Here is a 21,550-nt window from a genome sequence, read left to right on the forward strand (position 1 = left end):
ACCCAGAATGGGTGCAAATATTTATGGAAATTGTGTTTGCATTTTTGAAAGTCTGTAGATATCAAAATTTAGGAAATGTGATGTGAGAATGTGTAATGGTGTTAATAGTGTGTAATAATGAGTGCAGAATTTGTTAAAGAAATATTTGAATTTTAATGTGGGCTTAGACCATAATGACAGTACAAATGCGCCATTCCCCACGACCGGCCCGGATAGCACAGTTGGTAGAGCGTCCGCTTCGGGACAGGTAGATCCAGGATCAATCCTTGATCGAGTCTTTAAAAGAGGAAGTTGTAACTTGCTCGCTTGGCGTTCAGCATGAAGGGGATAGTGCAACGACTGGTTGACCTGTATCAGTATAATGGCTCGGGCGGGGCAGCTTACTTGCCTTCGGTAAGTCGTCTCAGTGAAGCAGCACTAAATAAAAGAGCAGTGGAAATCCATCCTGCAACAAGGAGGCACATTACACGTACCCTAAGGATTCCTTCGTCGTCATATGACTGAAAAATTGTTGAGTACGATGTTAAACCCCAAGCACTCACTCACTCACTCACCATTCCCCACAAATACCTAAGTTAACATTTATTTGTTCATTTGGTGTTTAATGCCGTACTTAAGAATATTTCACTTATACCATGGTGGCCAGCATTATGGTGGGAGAAACTGGGTAACACACATACGGCCGGAGAGGAAGATTACCCTCGCAACAACCGCATTGGTGAAAGGCTCCGGGGTCATTTCGCCATGCTGGAGTGCAAACTCCCTCGAAGGCCACCATCTTGCTCCCAACAACCTCCCCCACCCCCACTCCTCTATGTGGAGGAGACTGTTGAGTACCGTGGTAGCATGGTACTGTGTGGCAGTTTCATGTCTGTACTACAATCAATGACTGCATCGCACAGCCATGAACCTTGCTGTGCTGAAACTCTTCAGTACTGTGTGGCAGTTTCATGTCTGTACTGCAATCAATAGCCACAATGTACAGTCATGAACCTTGATATGGTGAAGTTCCTGAATACTGTGTGTCAGTTTCACAACTGGCTGCTGCGCAGTGCAGTTAGAAGTGCGTGGTTAACTTTTCTGGGATCTTTGTGCTCAGAACTTGAAGTAACTGTGCAGTGCCAAGCGCTGAAGTTTGATTATGTACTAGTAGTCATGATTACTTACAGTAAGGCATCGTACTTACAGCAACACAAGTGAATAATCCTCTGATGGAGATCTTGATATTTATTCTCACGTTTTCGATAAATGTAAAACAAAGACCTAACTGGTGAATGTACCAACCACAACAGAACTGGTGGTAGAAAAAAAATCTTTGTTTCTAACAAATTACCAAAACAAACGAACAAAATACACTATGTAAATCAGCTTGAATTACAAGTATTTCAAAAGCATGCATGTTTACATGTTTATGTAATTTTTCATAAATGTCTATATTCTCGTTTCTCCTCAAATGTTTTTCACAAAGTTGATATACTGACAAAAAGAACAATGGATGGAACGGAGTAGTACATAACCTTAACAATCATTTAATTGTGTATAGGAAACAAAATGAAGAAAATACCCTGTGGTACTAAAAGTAAAGGCACTGTCAATAATGCTAAAGCTAACAATGATTTGTCAAATATTTATGTAATAAAACCTTACAAGGCATAAGTCATACCAGTGGGGTAATATTTACAGTACCATGTTTGAATCACAGAAACAGGTCCAGACACTCACCCACTCAACTTACATTTACTACGTGATGTCAGTTGTCATTTAAACTGGTACATTAAAACATAACACATACTTTTAAGACAACCACATGTTCACTGTGCCTGTTGTGAGCCAGCCTGGAGTGCCAACTGAACGGGCCATGGCAGACCAAAGACACAGCATAGCTGCATCAACAACACTTGATTATTGACACTACATGTAAGCTGGAATAGGCGAGTTTGAAGTTGGAATTCTTTTGTCAAAGATAAAAACAGTCCTACTGTGTCATGGCACTTGTGAAAAATGTTAGGCAACCTTTCTTGACATTGATTAACTGATCACATCTCTCATCCTTTTCCAGAGGAACAAATGTCAGTTCTGTCCTTTAGGAACTTTTTAAGTTCACAAATGTTCAGATTCTCAATTTTCTCCATCAAGTTTCTCCATCATCTGCTCTAATTTGTGACACTTTTTTCAGACAACCATGTTTAAGTGAATGGGATCAAAAATAGTTGCCTGACATTTTGACAGGTCACAAGATACAGCTTGGTTTTTTCTACCTTCATCAATAAAAGGGTTCAAACTCGAAAACTCCCCAATTATGTCCTAAATACACCTTCGTCAGCTTGAATCATGGTGTCCTCTGCTCAAGTCTTAAAAAACCATATGACCTTGTTAACCACCAACCGTTGTTACAGAAACTGACTTGCTATCAATGCAGTAACAAAGTAATTTCATGGTTTCAAAGTTATCTATCACACAGAAAATAAAAAGCCTGTCCAGGAAGAATATAATCTTAACTACATGAAATAACATGCAGAGTCCGCTAGGGCTGTATACTTGCCCCTCTACTGTTCCTTATCTTCATTAATTGATCTCCAACTACAAGCTAAGAAATGTATTATTGATCTGTTTGTGGATGAAACAACAGTGTTAACGTCAGTCCAAAAATTGTGTAGAGACAGCACTCGAAAACAAAAGCAAAAGAATACTGCAGTGATGCAATGATAATGACATTGCAATCAACGTTGATATGATGCATGAGAGTTGGTTCATGGAAGTGTATAGCTAAATTGGAGAGGAAACTCTGCAATGAAATTAATGGAAAAGAAATTGAAAATGTTATGTATACAAAACTTTGGGGTGTAACAACTGATGACATGTTGTCCTGGGAGAAACAAACTGAGAATCAGTGTTAACTTATATCATTCAAGCTCACACTATTACAAAAGATCCAAAAATATTTACCACACCATGCCAAAATTTTGTACGACACCAAGTCTGAATCACAGCCTAAATTTGCCTTTAGGAAATCTTGGTCGTCATCTGCTCAACAAGTCTAGATCATGGCCTTCATTCTTAACAGTAAGCCTGAAATCTCCTTTAGAAAACCTAATTCATGGTCATGATGGTCATGATCCCCTCAACAAACTGGGCAATGGCCTGAATTCCCTCAGCAAGCGTGAATCATGACCTTGATCCTCTCAGCAAGACTGGATTATGGCTTTGATTTCCCTCAGTATTAAAGCCTGAATCATGTCTTGATTCCCCTCAGCAAGCCTGAATCATGGCATAAATTCCCTTCAGTGAGCCTGAATTACGGCCTAAATTCCCCTTCAATAAGCCTGATCATGGCCTAAATTCCCCTTCAGTTAGCCTAAATCATGGCCTAAATTCCCCTTCAGTATTAAAGCCTGAATCATGAACCTGATCCTGTCAGTGAGCTTAAATCATGGTTTAAATTTCCCTTTAGCAAGCCTGAATCATAGTCTTAATTTAGATAAGCCTGAATCATGACCTTCTTCCTCTCAGCAAAGCCTGAATCATGGTCTAAATTCCTCATGAAATTCTTGTAAAGCAAGCTATAGCTCTTGGCTTGTTTTCTTAAACAGAAATTTTGCTGACAGGAGAATTGTGCTGCTTTCTTAAACACTTTCTACATGTACATTTACATGTAATTAAAGACTTCCAGATCTCTAATAACCTGTATCTGACTTAAGAGTGGGCAATTTGAATGTTCAGTTTTAGCCTGGGTTTCCCATCGACCACCCATTCACTGAAGTTGCTGTATTTAGAAACATGACTGTTTTTTTTTTGGGCTGGGTATCTAGATGACGGCAGATTTTCAGTGAACTTCAAATTTCACACATGGTATTGTGTTGGAATTATGCAGCCTAACATTGAACTTCAGCTCTGCCGTGCAGATCGTTGGGAATAACAAATACTTTATAATACATGGTTTAAGTGGACTCATGATTAGCTTTCAATATGTCACATTATTTACATGTGTGATCCGCGCGCAAACATTGTATTGTGCGAATTTCTGGGTTGCCTCAAAACAAAGCCTGAAACATGGCCTTAATTCCCCTCAATAAGCCAGAATGATGGCCTAAATGCCCCACAGCAAACCTGACACATGACCTAAATTCCCCTTCAGCAAGTACATGTAAGCCCGAATCACAAGCTAAATTCCATTTCAGCAAGTCTGAACCATGGCCTTGAATCCCCTTCAGCAAGCCTGAATCATGGCCTAAATTCCCTTTGAGCAAGTCTGATTCATGGCCTTGATTCCCCTTGAGCAAGTATGAAACATGCCTTAATTCCTCTTCAGAAAGTTCATGTAAGCCTGAATCATGAGCTAAATTCCCCTTCAGCAAGCCTGAATCATGGCCTAAATTCCCCTTCAGCAAGCCTGAATCATGGTCTACATTCCCCTTCAGAAAGTCTGAACCATGGCCTAAATTCCCGTTCAACAAGCCTGAACCATGGCCTTGATTCCCCTTCAGAAAGTCTGAAACATGGCCTAAATTCCCCTTCAGCAAGTCTGAACCATGGCCTAAATTCCTCTTCAGCAAGCCTGAATCATGGCCTTGATTCCCCTTCAGAAAGTCTGAATCATGGCCTAAATTCCCGTTCAACAAGCCTGAACCATGGCCTTAATTCCCCTTCAGAAAGTCTGAAACATGGCCTAAATTCCTCTTCAGCAAGCTTGAACCATGGCCTAAATTCCTCTTCAGCAAGCCTGAATCATGGCCTTGATTCCCCTTCAGCAAGCCTGAATCATGGTCTACATTCCCCTTCAGAAAGTCTGAACCATGGCCTAAATTCCCGTTCAACAAGCCTGAACCATGGCCTTGATTCCCCTTCAGAAAGTCTGAAACATGGCCTAAATTCCCCTTCAGCAAGCCTGAACCATGGCCTAAATTCCTCTTCAACAAGTCTGAACCATGGCCTTGATTCCCCTTCAGAAAGTCTGAATCATGGCCTAAATTCCCCTTTAGCATGCCTGAACCATGGCCTAAATGCACATATGGTATGCCTGATTCATGGGCTTTATTCCCTTTCAGCAAGTCTGAAACATGACCTAAATTCGCCTTCAGGAAGCCTGAATCATTGCCCTGGCCTCTTCATGGTTCACCTGTCTCACATCCATGTAGATCTTCACAAACATCTCAGGCAACAGCACCTTCATCAAGTAGTCCAAATACTGCCAGGAGGCAAAAAAGAACATTTATTTGCTTTAAACATTACTGGAGATTCCCTCATCTATGAGCAGGACAAGATGGAGGCCAGAATTATGGTGAAAGGAGAGTTTGTCAAAGAGTTTTAAACAATCTGCATTTAACCCAGGTCAATTTAAATTTATTTATTTGATTGATCTTTTATGCCATACTCAAGAATATTTCACTTACACAATGGTGGCCAGCATTATGGTGTAGGAAACTGGGCAAAGCCCGGCGGAAACCCATGACCATCGGCATGTTGCTAGAAGGCCTTCCCAAATATGACCCCAAAGGAAGACAGCATGAGCTGGACTTGAACTCACAGAGACCACATTGGTGGGAGGATCCTGGGACATTGTGTTGCGATGGCATGCTAACCCCCTCAGTCACGGAGGTCTCACAGGTCAGTTTAAAACAATGAAACCTGTGATCATCATGTAATCAATGCTAGAATTGTACTTAGAATAGTACAATATAGGCAAATTTTAAAACTTTCAAACTCCATCAAGAAGTGAAGGATGATAAGAAGAGAGGAATAGCACTATTACACCAAAGTTACCCATACTAAACATTGAAGCTGTACATTGTTTGTGAGCCACATTAATCATTTAGCTTGTATAATTTTGGAAACCCACCCTCAGTATAGGTTAAAAAATTCATACTAAATATGATGACATGTCATAAAACCTATTTGATTTTGTCCCATTTACCTTTTTGTGTTTTTTGCAAAAGATTGACAACAAAGAGTCCATAACCAAGTCTCCCTGCTCATCTGTAAAGGCCCCAAAGTAAACCTGGTACATCAACCTTTCTGTAAAAAGAGTAAACAGCATACAAGTAATTAACAGTATTACAACTAACTGTTGACTAAGTGAATGAGGTCCTACGCTAGATTACAGCTCCCACAAGTTTGGCTGTGGCACAGAGTAATATACTTCATAAAAGTGTTCAAAAGTAGGTTGATCTATTAATGTTCTCATTGGAAGTGGGGCAAACATTGCTTAAAATTAATCTGCAAATAAATTAATGACGAATTTTGTCACACATGAGGTCCCTCCAAACATTTTACCCATTTTCTGCTCTTGTGTGTCAAAAATTGTGCATTTTGAAAAACAGCTCTGATATTTTCTCAATTTTCACAAATACAAACATCAGATAAATTTTGGAAACTTTTTGAAATTTTAATTTTAGCCTTCCACAAAAATAAGAAAAAAATTATTTGGGGGTTGAACTGAAGATCAGGGCACATCTTGAAAGCTTCTACCACAAAGCCTGCAAACTTTTTATTTGGATTTCCTTGCTTGCACTCTAAGCATTTTTTGCACAAAAACATATTTCCTGTGGGAGAGACATTCAAATGGATGCCCATCAAACTCCCTCTTTCATACAACTATGAAGATGCATTATATACTCTTAGTCCACCCTCAATTGCCCTGGCACATCAATCAGCAGCAAATAATAATGTACAAATACAAAGGATAAAACCCACTGCCTTTCAATTAACAGTATTCAAGTTCTGTCGATATCTCCCTAGAGCCACAGAACTTTGGGGGAATTGAAGTAGCAGATTGCAGGAAAGATTATCACTTTACACTGAATTTGCTTTGAGGTTTCCATTAATGTATTTCACTGTATTTCACCAACATCTTGGTATGCATAAATGCACTGCCACTTTCAGAAGCACATACATGTAAAGGTTTTAAAATTACACTTGGCTTGTAGATGCCAACAATTAGATTTTATTATAAGAAATTAGTCGAATTTCCCATAAAACTCATTGAGTGTCATTATATTAAATATGGATGAATCAATCAGAATCAAACAAAATGTGTCACTAGAAAAATGCTAAACTTTAGGTGAAGTACTTTAGACTACCAAAGGTCTTTCTTAAAAATTCAAAAGGTCTTTCCACAATGCAATGACTCTTGTCAGATTTCCACGTTACTTGAATATCACTTATTTGCAGGTGCAAGATCTGAGAAGCCAGATAAGCATCACTTGACTAAACCTTGGTTTCATTTTAACCTAAAACCTATAAGTACTTACTTCTGGTGCTCCCCCCAGCTTTGTAGTCCTGGTGCCGTTGACAAAATATCTACAAACAGTAAATATGACAGAATAGAGGCAGGCAAGCATGAGATTCACCCCAAAAATTCTAGAAGACTATGCCTACCTGACATTCAGAATTTGTATCTGGCAGAATTACATTATTTGAATGTGCCTGAATCCATTTTCTACTTGGGGTACAGTTGTGGGTATTAGAAATTAATCTTTCAATTGCTAGCACACACTAGATGAGGTTTCCCTGCTCACACTATTTGCAAGACCAATCAAGCTACAATGCTTGTGTAGCAGTTTTATTCAACCCTTACATAAGACCACTTGTCTTCCACCAATGTGACTTTTTACTGGCAAACCAGCATGTGTTTTGTCTCAATTTACCTGTTAGATTTAATACAGCTTGATCAGTTTGGGTGCATAACAGTTTGGAAAGGGTTATGGTACTTGTCTGTACATGTATATACATGTATCTGGGGTTAAGACAAAGCTAGGCTTGAAAATGGCTACTGCAACTGGATCAAATTGGTTAAAATCTGTCACAAGAAAACATGGAAAATAATTATTTTCAACTTGAAAGATAAATAATTTCCACACTGATGTGGTTTTTGACAGGCTGAAAGATAAGCAACTGTAATCACACGCAGCACACGCAAAACTCACTAGGAAGACTATATCTCAATTCAGGACTGGAAAAATGGAACCTTATCTTCAGATTTACAATACTGTCAAACTAATTTTACAAACCTTCCCCTGAAAGATATTTCGCAAGTAGTCTTCATTCTGGTGAACTAGAAATATTAATTCCTCAGCACTGAGATTACTCAACTCCCTGAACAGAAGAAAAAGCAATTATAAAAAATCATTTATAAATCACCATATAACTGCCATATCCCTCACTTCTGCATTTAACAAACCTCGATAGTTTTATGTTACTGAAATGTTATGTTTAGCTAAATGTTGATATACATGTATTGGCACTTGATGGTATTATTCTAGTTATTCATTTAAATTCAAACTACAGGTATTTATTATTAATTTGTTTTACATGAGTTTCAAACCACAGTCAAATTAAATTGCTTCAAACACCATAGCTAACAGCAATTAGGTATATTTACACAGGGAGAACTGGGCTGACCAAATCTTCTGTTCCACAACCAATGATAAGGAAAGGTGATCTACGACAGCCAAAGGTTTCAATGGACTTGTAACTGGTAACTTCGCCTTTGATACAGATTCAGAAATCTAATGTACAGTAACCCTTACTTGACAGATCTGACAACTTTCCACATAGCCTCTATATGATCCTCATCCTTCATCAGCTGAGTGTGGGACTTTGACTCCTGCAGGATGCCCTCAAGTTCTACTTCAGCATCAGAGTCCAGGTCAATCAACTCGGCTATCTTCTCACACTGCTGAAATACTTCTGAAATTCTCTTGGAGATTCTCTTGTTAGATGGTCGGGCACATTTTCCCTTCCTTATTATAGTGGTGCTGGTGGTGTTACTGTCTCTCTGTGATGTTTCAGACAGCTTCGTCAGTGGGACACTGCAATGTTTCATGGATGGAGACATGGGTTCTGACTCACACTCCTTAGAACACATGCCCTTAGCTAGCCTGCTGAGCTTTATGGATTTCCTCAGATCCTGACGATTTTCACAAGAACCTGACAACTTTCTCTTCTTCTCCTCATTGTTATCATTGTCGCTTTCCTGAGAGAAAAGTGATGTTTTTTTAACATTCTTCTTCAACATTGGCGATGTGGAGGTGCCGCTTTCACAAACAAGAATTTCATTGTCATTATCATTTTCAAAATGTTCAATGTTATCAGTGTGATTCTTTATTGTTTTTGTTTTCAGCTTGTTACTCTTCTTGGTCATCCTCAGTGGCAGTCTATGACTCACATCACTCTCACTGTCTGACCCTATCATCGCCCTTCCTGTCTTTAGATTTTTGCTGAGCTGCTTCTTCTGTGCTACAGCAGCAAACGCTTCCATCACACCATAAGGCTTTGTTTGAAACTCCGAGTCTCCAGTAACTTGATTGGTCTCACTACTGTCTTTGACTGAGAGCCACTCCTTGTTATTATCAGCATATGACTGAATATCAGGGAGGTCACCCACAGGCTGGACACATTCAGCTGGTTTCTGGGTCAGTTTTGCCTTCCTTTTGTACTGCTTGGACAACTTGTTGGTACATTTCTGAAGGCTGCACACCAATGAAAGGTAAAGATAGATAACTGAAATCCATACTTCATTCTGATAAATACATTTATAGTCCAAGACTGTTAAGAGATTTATAGTCCAAGACTGTAAATACATTTATAGTCCAAGACTGTTAAGATATTCATAGTCCAAGACTGTAAATACATTTATAGTCCAAGACTGTAAATACATTAATAGTCCAAGACTGTTAAGAGATTTACAGTCCAAGCCTGTAAATACATTTATAGTTCAAGATTGTAAACACGTTTACAGTTCAAGACTGTAAACATGTTTACAGTCCAAGACTGTAAATACGTTTACAGTTCAAGACATGAGTTACATGTATAGTCCAAGAAGGTAAACAAATTTATAGTCCAAACACATATATAGTCTACAAATGATGATTTTAACTTTCCGCAAATGAACTGACGTGCATAAAGAACATCTCTGTTACTTGCAAAAAAGATTGACGCTGTAGCAAGGGTTTCTACAAGTAGCTTGACTTCTGCCTTAAATTTATACCTACCATGCCTATAGGTTCATCATGAGTGTAACAGCTAATTTATAACCTGACTTCTAGCCAATACAGCAGCTGTTGCAGACTCACGTATGTTTAATGGTCATCTGTTTGTCCTCCTTCACTGCTGTATGGTTTGATTCCTTCCTGTCCTGGCCAACCACCCAGTCCACAGAGTCAGAGTCCTCAATGAGGATCAGATCCTCAGTTGATTGAGATCTTTGAGCTAAAGAGGCGTCAGGCTCTAGAGAGGTACTGTCAGCAGGCACCAAAGATTTGACACCTGTTTCTGTGGTATTGTCCTCAGTCAGTGGCACTTTAATTGGTGACAATGGATCTTTGGATCGAGGAGAACGCACAAAGTAATCACTGATCTCAACCTGCATTTTCTTCTCATCATTCAAGGCAGAAAGGATCTGTGTTGGTATAACAACGTATGTACACAGTATGATAACTGGATCACAAGGGGTACTGCTCAGTGTTACAGGCCATGAGAAGAAGACATCAAAATCTGTCCTTAAATCAATGATGCTGCTCTACTAAGGTGAGTGAATCAATCATCAATATACATGTGTGCTGTTTTCTTCAAATGTGAAAGCAATATACATATACATGTAATAATCAAATCCTTCATCTTATGAATCTATTTCTTTAAAATACATATACATATATATCTGATTAGATTAAACCACATGCATGAAAATAGAAAACAACAGTTGATAAAGATGTACCTTCTGTACTCCTGACGGTCTTCCTTTCTCTAAGGGAAGCACATAGATAACCATTTTTTCCCTGTGGACCTGATAATTGCGGTATCTCCCTGAAACACACGAGACCTGGTGCATTAGCTTCAATGTCTGGCTAATATGTCTATTAACAGTTACATGTATAGCCATACTTGTACTCAGTTTTACTGCTGGCTGCATGCCGCATTTCTAAAGAATGTTGCAGCTCTAGTTCTTTTCAGCATATCTATTTAATGCACAATCTTTCAAATGTACTGAAAAAGTAAAATGTCTGGGTCCATGTAACTAAGCCAAATTACAATGTAAACATTTGGGTTGTATCTGCAGTTATTTAAACTCTATGTACTGGTAATATACAAAAATTAAATAAATCATTTAACTGTATGAACCATAGAGAGTGTCAGAAAGATGTGACAACATAACCCTACACTGATGTCTCCATACTAGTATACATAGATAATATTCATGTCCACCCGCCTGAAGCCGCATCAGTACCCATCTATGTGGACTGAATGAGACAATTACATGTACCAGATTTAAAATGGTCTTAAAGCCCATTACAAACCCTGTCTAACAGTACTGCTAAAAGCAAGCTATACAATAACCTTCTTAACATGCACAAAAGATTTGCTAATTCATTACCAAAATAATAGGTAAATTTAATTTTGACTAGCATGTTTAAATCAAAACAACAAAAATAAATGCAGCATACCAACATGCCAAATGATAAATAACAGCAAATGTATGTTATAAATCATTTCTAATTTCTGCATTATTACCACTCATGGGAGCTTTCTTTCCCTCACTGAACTCATCACTGTATGGTAGATTGTCTCGAAGTATCAGGCAGCTTTGGTGTTCTTTCTTCTCCCTAAACGCATACCCCAGTCTCACTGTTTGGCCTGATGTTAATGAAACAATTCATGTTTGTCACATGGTAGAGTTATTACAAATGCTCTAGCTTCTCAAGAATACTTCATAAATATATGACTATTGTACAAGAGCTGGAATCCAGGGGCCAGTTGTAAAACAAGGCATTCAGAGAATCCCAGCAGCTTGCCTACTACAGCAGTCAACTGGACAATGGAATCAGAATAAACATAAAAGTTGCAAAGTGTTGTTGTGGTAAAGACGTCATTGTGGGGAATTTGTGCACAAAACTGAGGCATTGGTCTTTGCTATGCAAAATGTGAACTGCACGCGGCAACCCTTGAACAATTCCAGCACCGTGAATAGCTGAGCAAATGCTGAGCTATGGTAGTAAAAAAACTTCATTGTGTGGTGTTCGAGAACCAACTCGCTGGAGTTGTCTTTCACATGCAAATCACTTCACATGACTGGCTATCTGTGTACTAAGGGTGGCCACTGTAGCCCTCTGATTGGCTGAACAAATACTCAGCTGACAACAGTCGCTGCCTGCGTAGATGGTTTAAACATTCCATCATAGTATGGGAAGGAACATGCATCAGTCCATGTCATAGGCTCCTAGTACTAGCACAGATGTGGAAAGCCTTTTAGAGATACTGTGTATACCAGATGTATTGGTATACACCAAGGTAAATTCTTACACTCTACAAATCTGGTAAAGTAGCCAGAGAGATAAGTGATTGCATAAGAAACTGTAGCCCTACAAAAAAACTTGCAGAAATCCATGTTAACAGGAGAACAGAATGAAGTCAATCTGAATGTGTGTCCAAAACACAGGAAAGTTGTAAAATCGCCAGAGTAATCCAATATCCTTCTTATTCTCCTACAAGTAGGTAGGCATGTGCATAATAACGGTAACCCTACATGAATCTTTTCTGATTACAAATATGGTAAATCTGGCAAAGTTCATAAATCTCATAAGCAATTAAGTCACAGAAGCCCTTTATAAACAAAACTGTTGCCGAGCATGGAGGCTTAATTTCTAGAGAACATGTTTACTACAGAAAACAAATTGAAGTTCATATAACTGTTAAATTTTGGAACTGAAAGTCTATCAATTAAAATCAATAAAAAACATTCACAAAGCCTATAAAACTAAAAACCAATTAAACCTTCCATCAGAAGGACCTGTGTAGATGTACACAGAGAAAAAGAAATACAAATAAATAAAAACACAAACAAAACATACCTTTCTATCGCTATATGTTGGAAATCTATGTATAACTGCCATTATACAGGAGCTCAAAAAAAAAACTTAACCTGCCATCTGAAAATATGCATTTACACACCCTACCTTAAAGTAGGGAGCAAAAAAAAAAGCCTAACCTTCAATCCATTTGTGATAGCCAAATATACAAGAGCTAAAAAAACAAACCTTAACCTTCCATCCAAGTATGTGCATTTACACACCATACCTTAGACTAGAGAGCTAGATAAAAAAGCTTAACCTTCAATTAGTGAATGAGAGCCCATTATACATGCACATGGGCTAAAACAAAAAGCTTAACCTTCAATCCATGTATCACAGCCTATTATACAAGAGCTAAAATAAAAAAAAAAATAAAAAAAAAAAAGAAGCATAACTGGACACCACCACCAACTCTTTTCTTCAGGAGATACTGGTACATATATTTGGATGCTGCTCTACAACCGTTTTCAGTATTTTTGTGCCCTGGTCATTCTTAGCATTTTCAATATACCTATTTTATGCACAAACTGAATTTCATAAGTGTTGAAAAAGTACAAATTTCTCGATTTACATGTATGTAACTAAGTCAAAGTACAATGTCCACTTATTTAAACTATGCAGACGCTGTCCTGCAACAGATTTCAGTGTTTTTGTGCCTTGGTCATTCTTAGCTTTGGATTTACATGTATATTTATCTGAGTTGCCTAGGAACGCTCATACATCTGACATACATGTCATACCTGTCAGCAACTGTGAAGTGGTGTTCATTGCTTCTTTGGCTGCCAGGCTTGATCGCTTTATGGCAATATCTTTAACCAGTTGTACAATTTCCTGTAAAACAGAAGTATACTAAGATATATTATAGCCTTTGATATAGTACATATACATCTGTTTTCCTGTTGAATGTAATTAAATAACACATTTGTTCTGAAGCTTTCGCCAAAAAACAAGTTTTTTGAGGAAAATGGGATAGTCCACTAGTTAGACTGGTCAGAAAATGAAAACATCAACTGAACAAAAAAAAAGTAACTGTCCAGTTTACAGGTTGACAAAAGTGGAACCCCAAGTGGTTAAATTCCTCAAGACTTTAAATATAGAACGCCAACATTATACAACATATGATCTAAGAGCTACATAATGCCATGCTTATCAACAATAGAAAAGAATCTTTATTCATCTATAATATGAAAAATCTGCAAATGCTTTAAGACCTATGAATTTATTTATTTATTTGATTGGTGTTTTACACTGTACTCAAGAATTTTTCACTTCTTCAGTACAATGGCGGCCAGCATTATGGTGGGAGGAAACCGGGCACAGCCCAGGGGAAACCCACAGCCATCCGCTGGTTGCTGGCAGACCTTCCCACATACAGCCGGAGAGAAAGACATATGAATTAACACATATGCCACATCACCAACAGCCAAATTCATCATTAGAAAAAAATTACTGTTACTGAGAGAAAATAACCTGCAAATGTCGATCGGCAAACCATATGACATTTTTCTGCTGCGGCCTGCTCTGGACTGGTGACAGGTTGAGTGGATGGACTTCTAGTTGCAGCACTTTATAATGGTTAACCTGCCAATAGCAAATGCAAGTCAGCAAGTTTTATAATATATTTACTTCCATAATCCATGCAAAATATTCAAAAATAAGAAAAAGGTACATGCAAATGAATCAGGGAAGTTTAACAGCTGATTAAAACAATGTTCTCATGCCTGATTTACATTTGAAAATAGCAAATATTTTAAAAACCAAAAATCTGTTGCAGTGCCCCGCTTTTGCAGGTAAGCCTATTGCCCATATGGCAGACTGCGGTTCAGTTAAAGATGGGATATTATAGTCAGAACAAAAACACGTTCAGACAAATCAATCAACTGATGAAAACATTTTTGCATGTTTCAAACTGTTTGATTTACAATTTCAAGTGTAAGTTTACATGTGTACCAGTGATACACAGGTTTCTGTCATTCTGAATAGATGAGTTCTGTTTACTCATCACCTAATCTGTACACATCCCCCTTTATAATATATTCACCACAAATGTATTTAACATTTGTCACTCCATCTTTTCTCTGTTTTCTTGAAGTGTATAATTAAATACTTCAGCTTGACCATTACCATGGTAGCCATGGGTGAATGACACCCACAGGTTGACATGGTACAATCATGACAATATCACGGTTCTAAAGGTTCAGTCTATTTAACATGTTCCAAAAAAAACAACATATATACAGGCTGGGATTTAAGAGTGGTATCATGTAAGTCCTGCACAACATGACTCCATGCTTTTATAGCTTTGACATGGTCATATTGCCATTGCTTAGGTACTAAACTGGTGTTACCAACTCTGTCTTTAAACATTGTATTATATTTCTTTATTTTTTTATTTGTCAGTGCCTGACCTACTTGCTATTTTGCCACTTCCTATTTTTTTGGAGACGTTCAGAGGCAGTTGAAAACCACTCTACGGATTTTAATCCGTAGATTAAGGAATTCATCTTAACTGTGGATTCTATATTCACGTGGAATAATTTACCTTTGGAAGGCAGAATATTCCATCCGGATTTGGAATGGTAAGATACTATATATATATATATATATATATTTGTGATTATTTGTATTGTTTTGTATAGTTGTATTATTTGTCTGTTTTGTAAAATGTATGTACTGAACTTATTCACACCGTCTTTCTTTCTTTGATCTTGTGTAAGGCCTATCGCTGATCTGAGTTAAACAAGCCAGTTGTTTTTCATCTTTACTCTCCGATAGTGGTACCCTTACAGTGGGGAAAACCTATCTGGGTGGAATAGTACAAGATCCATTGCATGTACACGAGTGTCACCCTCATCTCTATGAATCCGGTGAAGGTGTATGGGCATTAGGTGTTTATTAGATGTCTGGTTTTGCTTCATGTACCTTGAAAGTAGAACACAACACACTCCCATCAGACTATACTTGAAAGATGATCATTAATTTTAATTCAACTGTAGGTGACATGTATTTGAAAATTTCAGTGTAACAATCAATAAAAAAAAGGTTACGTTTCACAGATACTGAGTCTGACATACCTTAAATGACCATAAATTTTGTCCATGATTAACTTGCCCAATTTTCCTGATTCTGTTCTATTGGTTTTAGAAAGGTGTTTTGAGGTTTGCTTGGAACATGGGATGATATTCTAATGGAAAATTATAAGTTTCAGCACCAAAAATAGTATTTAACATTTATTGACCTCTAAAAATGCACTGTTGTGGATGAAATTTTAGGTCATTTAGCTCAACAACAACAAAGAAAACCCCACAAAACATAACAAATTAGAGTGCCTGAATGTACTGACAAAGTGGATTGAACTTTTGACGGCTGAGTTTGCAAGATCCCTACAGTAGACTCACCTGATACTGTATATGGGCAATATGTAGCTACTGATATCGAGTCAAGACAAGTGGTTCAACAGTTCCAGTCGTGTATCTTACAGTGTTTCTGGTTATCTGATGTCATCATAGGCTGGATGATGTTTTATGATTCACACTATTTTCATTTATCACAATATCTTCAAAGTCTAGCAGTCACAATCAAAGCCTGTACTGTCTTCATTAGAACAGCTGACCTTCAACCTGAATTTTGATATGAGTGTATAGGCCATGAGTTGTTACTATTGAAGTGTAACAGGACCAGCTCTCCAATCTCCCAATGCTTATTCTAGTGGTAAAAAGTGGGAATTTCCCTTTAGCCCTTGGTAGAGCACTAGGCTCCAGCTGTGGAGAACTATTAAAGCTCAAATGCTCGTGCGACCCACAGGATAAATCCTTCAACCATCACACTGGTGCTGTGACTGAACAGGTTTCAAGAAACATAGGGCTCTGGGCCTCTCAATGGGACAGGGTTAATTTTAGTACCTGAGTTCATGATCCTGCATTTAGCGTACCTGTGAGAAGTTTGGCCAGTCGACCAGCAGTGCTTTTTGAGAAATATAGGAATGTACAGTAGTGTGAACAAATATTGAACTTGGTACAAAACCACATATGGGGTCCTAAATTACCACATATGCATGGTCAGTTAAGTATTTGCCTGATCTCATAAACTGATTCTCATAAACAGTACATTGTTAGTAGTGTGGAAATTTGGTTTTATGGCACTCAAAAATTGACCAATTTTAAATATTTTTGAAAAAGGCCCATGTATTTCAAATGGACAATTTTCTAAATTTTCAATCATCATTTGAAAAAAATTGAGAATCTGGGTCCCATAAAAATTAGACGCACAAATATGACCTTACTGCATCTTTGTTGTTCACAGAATGTTGAAGTTTTTTTACTCAAAGTATGTGTGCCTTAATATTTGTATAAAATTTTATGTATGTATTTTAATAACTTTGTATTTCTCACATGTTTAAAGTATTATGTAAATCAACCGTCATGTAGTATTGAAGGGCATTCTACCTTTGTTTGTTTTTAAATATAATATTTATATCATTAAACCGCTCAAGAAATGTAACCAACATAAATCGGACACTTTAGAAATTTTCAAAAATGTGTGTAGGGTGTAGACGTGCTACTTCTAGTAAATGTAATGTGTACAAACTCATGTTTATGTGCACAAATTGAATCTGATGCGCACAAAATCGCGACAACAATGCGGAAGATATATTTTTAACCCTTCTTAATAAATCACTTCAAATAAAAACACCATTGCATGAAAGGTTTAACAATGCTAACCTTTCACTTATGTCACTAAATCAGAGATGTCAAGAATTTCCAAAAAATGCGCTAAGGTGCCCATTGGGAAACGAAAGACATGTTTGGTGTGTTAATTTGGGCCAACAAAAGAGATCCCCAACAATTTATTTTCACACTAAATGCTTCCTAGACACAATACTTATGCTATGTTAGTCTGTAAACTGCATTTAAAAATGTTATGTGAATTAGTTCCTTTTAATACAAACCATTAAAGTTGAACCTTATGCCTACCTTGTCGACCGGGTAGTCCTGGTTGGGTGACGTCATTTTGGTAAAACCTACCGGGTTTATGTATTGACAAGCCCGGCAAAGTATCGGCGAATCCATTCATTAGGCCTACGCAATGTGTGCTTTTTCAAAAGCCAGAGTATGACTTATTCTATAATTACCCCAATGTATACACCTTTTAATTAGCACCCTGAAAATCATATAAGTAAAACAGTTTTAAAACAAATATTTTGAAAGATAGGCTACTGGAGTTGTATTATCATAGAAAAGCGTGTTCAGCACTGTGACAGGGTGATACGATGACCAACTTTCGCTCACATACTGACCACAGTAGATGACACAAGCGTGCTACCGTCTGGTTTGTCTGACATGAATTGGACACCTATGAAATTATGGTAGTATCTGTGGATTACCAAGCATGGTAAAGAATTGCTGTATTACAGCCTTTTTCCTATTCTGAAAACAAAAATCTTATATGTATATATGTCAATGGTTCCTATCCTGGAAACATAACCCATGCTATAGCCTAACATCTCTAAAGAAAATGGTTGATTCCAAATACTTGTAGCAGTGTCTGTTTAAATCTTTCCACGTGTAGATGTTCAAAAACATGCAGCCCACAGGATATTATTTTTCAGGATTTTGGGGAATAATACATAAATTTTAATTTACGCAATTAATATAGAATGCTTCCGATTTGACGTTAAGATCAATGATTTGTTTTATTTATCCTATACATACATGTAGGGCATATAAAATATAAAAAATACAGAGCTGCCTATAAAAATAAATTATTATTTTTTATTCTGTTTAAGAGTATTCAAAAATAATATTTTTCTTGAAAACTATAATATGATTTGCTTTAAATTTTCTAAATAATCAACATTTTTAAATACATCTGTTATCGTGAACACAAAAAATAAAATAAAAAAATAATCAAAATGCATACTTTATGGCAGATGCAAGGTGATACTGTTAATCGTAGTAAGCTACAACCTGTATGCCATACTCAAATATATCAGCCAAACAAATTCAGTTTAGTGGTACTATGTAAAATAAATTTATATTTGCTTGACTGAAAACATTCAATAATATTATTAGAGATATCAGAGACAGTCACTTTGCCGATATTGTTTTGAAAACGTACATATACAACTCCTATAAGAGGAAAGCTGTTGATCTCAAGTGACAGACTGTAATACGCTTTGATGACAAATTTTCAGATTTAAAACACTAGATGAATTCCCGTCAACAAATATTTGACATGTTTGTTAGACTGTCGGGTAGGTTTTGTGGGTTAATTAAGACGACGGGGCTTTTGTTTACTGGGATTTTTGTCTGCAAGGGTTTTTCTCCAAGGGGCTTTTGTCCGCCCGAGCTTTTGTTCTGGATTCTGTTTTATGTCATAGTCTGCGTCATTAAGTTTAAAATTTTGCATGTTCTTATTTAGTAAAGAAAAAAATAAAAGAAAAAAAAGTGAAAAAAAAAAAATAAAAAAAAAAATAAAATAAAATAAATCAAAAGTAAAGTCAAACCAATTTAATGGCGACTAACAAAATGAAATTCCATGCACACACATATGCACAGTAGACTGTTGAGTATAGAAAACTATGATGGATCTATGTGAAGAATGAAAACTCTGTTAAACAATTTAAGGGCATCTCCAGCCATTCAGCATCCCAAAGCTTCCAGGGCCAAGGCATCCCTAGCTCTACATACTTCTACACCTTTGCTAATACTAAGAGGTGGAGCTATACAATGCTCTATTAGATTTCCTTGGAGTAGTGCCAGAGTTCTGCCAACCTGATACACCTCAGGCACTTATCTTGTGTCTCCTGCAAAACTACAGGCCTGCACAAATATGCGCGCTACCATTCTTGCGACCTCACCTTTATTCCTATGCAGCCTGCGCGTCTCAAAGATCATTGCCAAATGTTAAAAAACCAACCTGTAATGGTGACCGCGGGTCCATATGCTGACAATGACTCGTGACTTTTTGACCCTGTTTACAGTTTTGCAGAAATGAATTAGTGACTTCTCACAACAAAAGTGGACTCTTTTTGTGGCCAGTGGTTCTCATCTGTGTTGGTGAAATATTGCAGAGGATGTATTCTTCAAAATGAACTACGTTAAGGCAGCCTCGGTGGGAACTCTTCACATACAGCAGGCAACATTGTTTACACTCACCATGGCCATTATGACAGACAGGATTGATTTTAACATGGGGCAATGATCTTCGAAGCCAGCAATCTCCTAAGGAATGAGAGAAAGTAGAGGTATGTAGAGCTAATACGGCCACAGGACCCTCGCCTTTTGTCAACCCATGACCGTACCACTTTCAAATTGCTTCTGATACGCCTGATACTCTATGTGTTCTGAGGAGTGCTTAGATGGGTTGGTTGTTGAGCTGTGTAAAATAGGCAGTCAAATACAGATGTACCTTAATACTTAAACCTTTTCAACTGCCTCTGCAGCTAATATTTTGAAACATTCTTACAGAACTATGGGGCTTAGAGAAATAATTTGCACAGTTTTGTGAAGGTTTCACCTTTAATGACACAAACAAATCAATCTTGGTGTCATTTTCATAATACCGCACGTAGTGAGGTGAGGCCTGTAGGTATAATGTAAGTTTACTTCACTTACATGTACCTGTCATATTCGTGACACACTGTAAACAAACTTCCGGTTTTCATGATGGCTGCCATTATGAAAGCATGATGTGAAAAGAACCAAAAAGTTTCAACTGCCCCAAACTCTAAAATTTATCTGGGCTGAACACTTTTGATTTTCACTGCCTTATGATGCACAATGAGCATTAATCTTTTGCACAGCGTCTGTGACTTCTAGCCTTAGTTGACGTAAGTACCTGAAGTCTAATATCAGTACTCGACAAAGTTCAGCCTTGAGGTATCCTAGCAATCATACGCAAATCAGCGATCGGCTCATGATGTATGCTAGCTTCAATGGACTTTTCACATGACACACTGATGTTTTTTTTCGAATGGAAAGGGATCTCTCCACACTTGCTAGATACTTGACTCAATCTTTTTTATTCATAAGCATTGCTGGTTTCAATTCTCTTTCTGTACTGGGGTAAAAGCAGCAACACTCACAACATTGATGGTATGTAACTAACTTTTACTACGAAGTGTTTTCAATAACCTAGCTTATATTTCATTAGCAATTCTGTTTTTTTTTTACTTACATCACATTCAATTTAAAAAAAAAACGCAAACGGAGAAATGCACCACACCCAACAATAGATCTACAAAAATATTTTTTGTTTTTTCTCTTTTAGCTTCTGTATATAATTGTCTTTAATGTGTATAGTAGATAGTATATAACATGTAGATATTAATTTGCCTAATTGATGCACAATGGATATGTAGGCCTACACACTATGTTCGGTCTTAGGCTTTGTTTATTTCATATTAATTGTATGCATAAATTCCACTGAACAAAGTTCTTTAGTGGTTGAAAAGGTTGAAGATTTACAGTATGCACATTTTCTGACAAATGCCGCATCGCCGGATTACCCGTAACGTTCTTGAATTAACTATTGATCAGTTGTCCGAAGTTAGCTCTGCAATACATAGAGGCAAAATCTTACTCTGAGATAATCTGTTAAAAACAATTCCCGCTCCATGGCTTCAGCTGTCTCATTTGGCGTTTTCAAGGATCAAATAAAAGTGACGGTTCAGCATTGAACTTTTCAGCTTTCCCACCAAAAACAGA

The 21,550-nt window shown here is 37.4% G+C and overlaps 1 protein-coding gene across 1 annotated transcript; it reads right to left on the reverse strand.

Moving 5' to 3' along the window:
• Window positions 1-1,111: 1,111 nt before the first annotated feature.
• Window positions 1,112-21,545, reverse strand: LOC135467708 (uncharacterized). Its single transcript, XM_064745524.1, has 11 exons — window positions 21,426-21,545; window positions 14,313-14,423; window positions 13,583-13,673; window positions 11,506-11,628; window positions 10,712-10,800; window positions 10,071-10,396; window positions 8,526-9,467; window positions 8,007-8,091; window positions 7,248-7,296; window positions 5,912-6,012; window positions 1,112-5,185 (listed from the first exon to the last, which is right to left on the reverse strand). The coding sequence occupies exons 1-11, from the start codon at window positions 21,459-21,461 to the stop codon at window positions 5,075-5,077; spliced, it is 2,064 nt and encodes a 687-aa protein (XP_064601594.1). The 5' UTR covers window positions 21,462-21,545; the 3' UTR covers window positions 1,112-5,074.
• Between the last annotated feature and the right edge of the window lie 5 nt (window positions 21,546-21,550).

The sequence above is a fragment of the Liolophura sinensis genome, chromosome 6, assembly GCF_032854445.1.
Source record: "Liolophura sinensis isolate JHLJ2023 chromosome 6, CUHK_Ljap_v2, whole genome shotgun sequence".
NCBI lineage: Eukaryota > Metazoa > Mollusca > Polyplacophora > Chitonida > Chitonidae > Liolophura > Liolophura sinensis.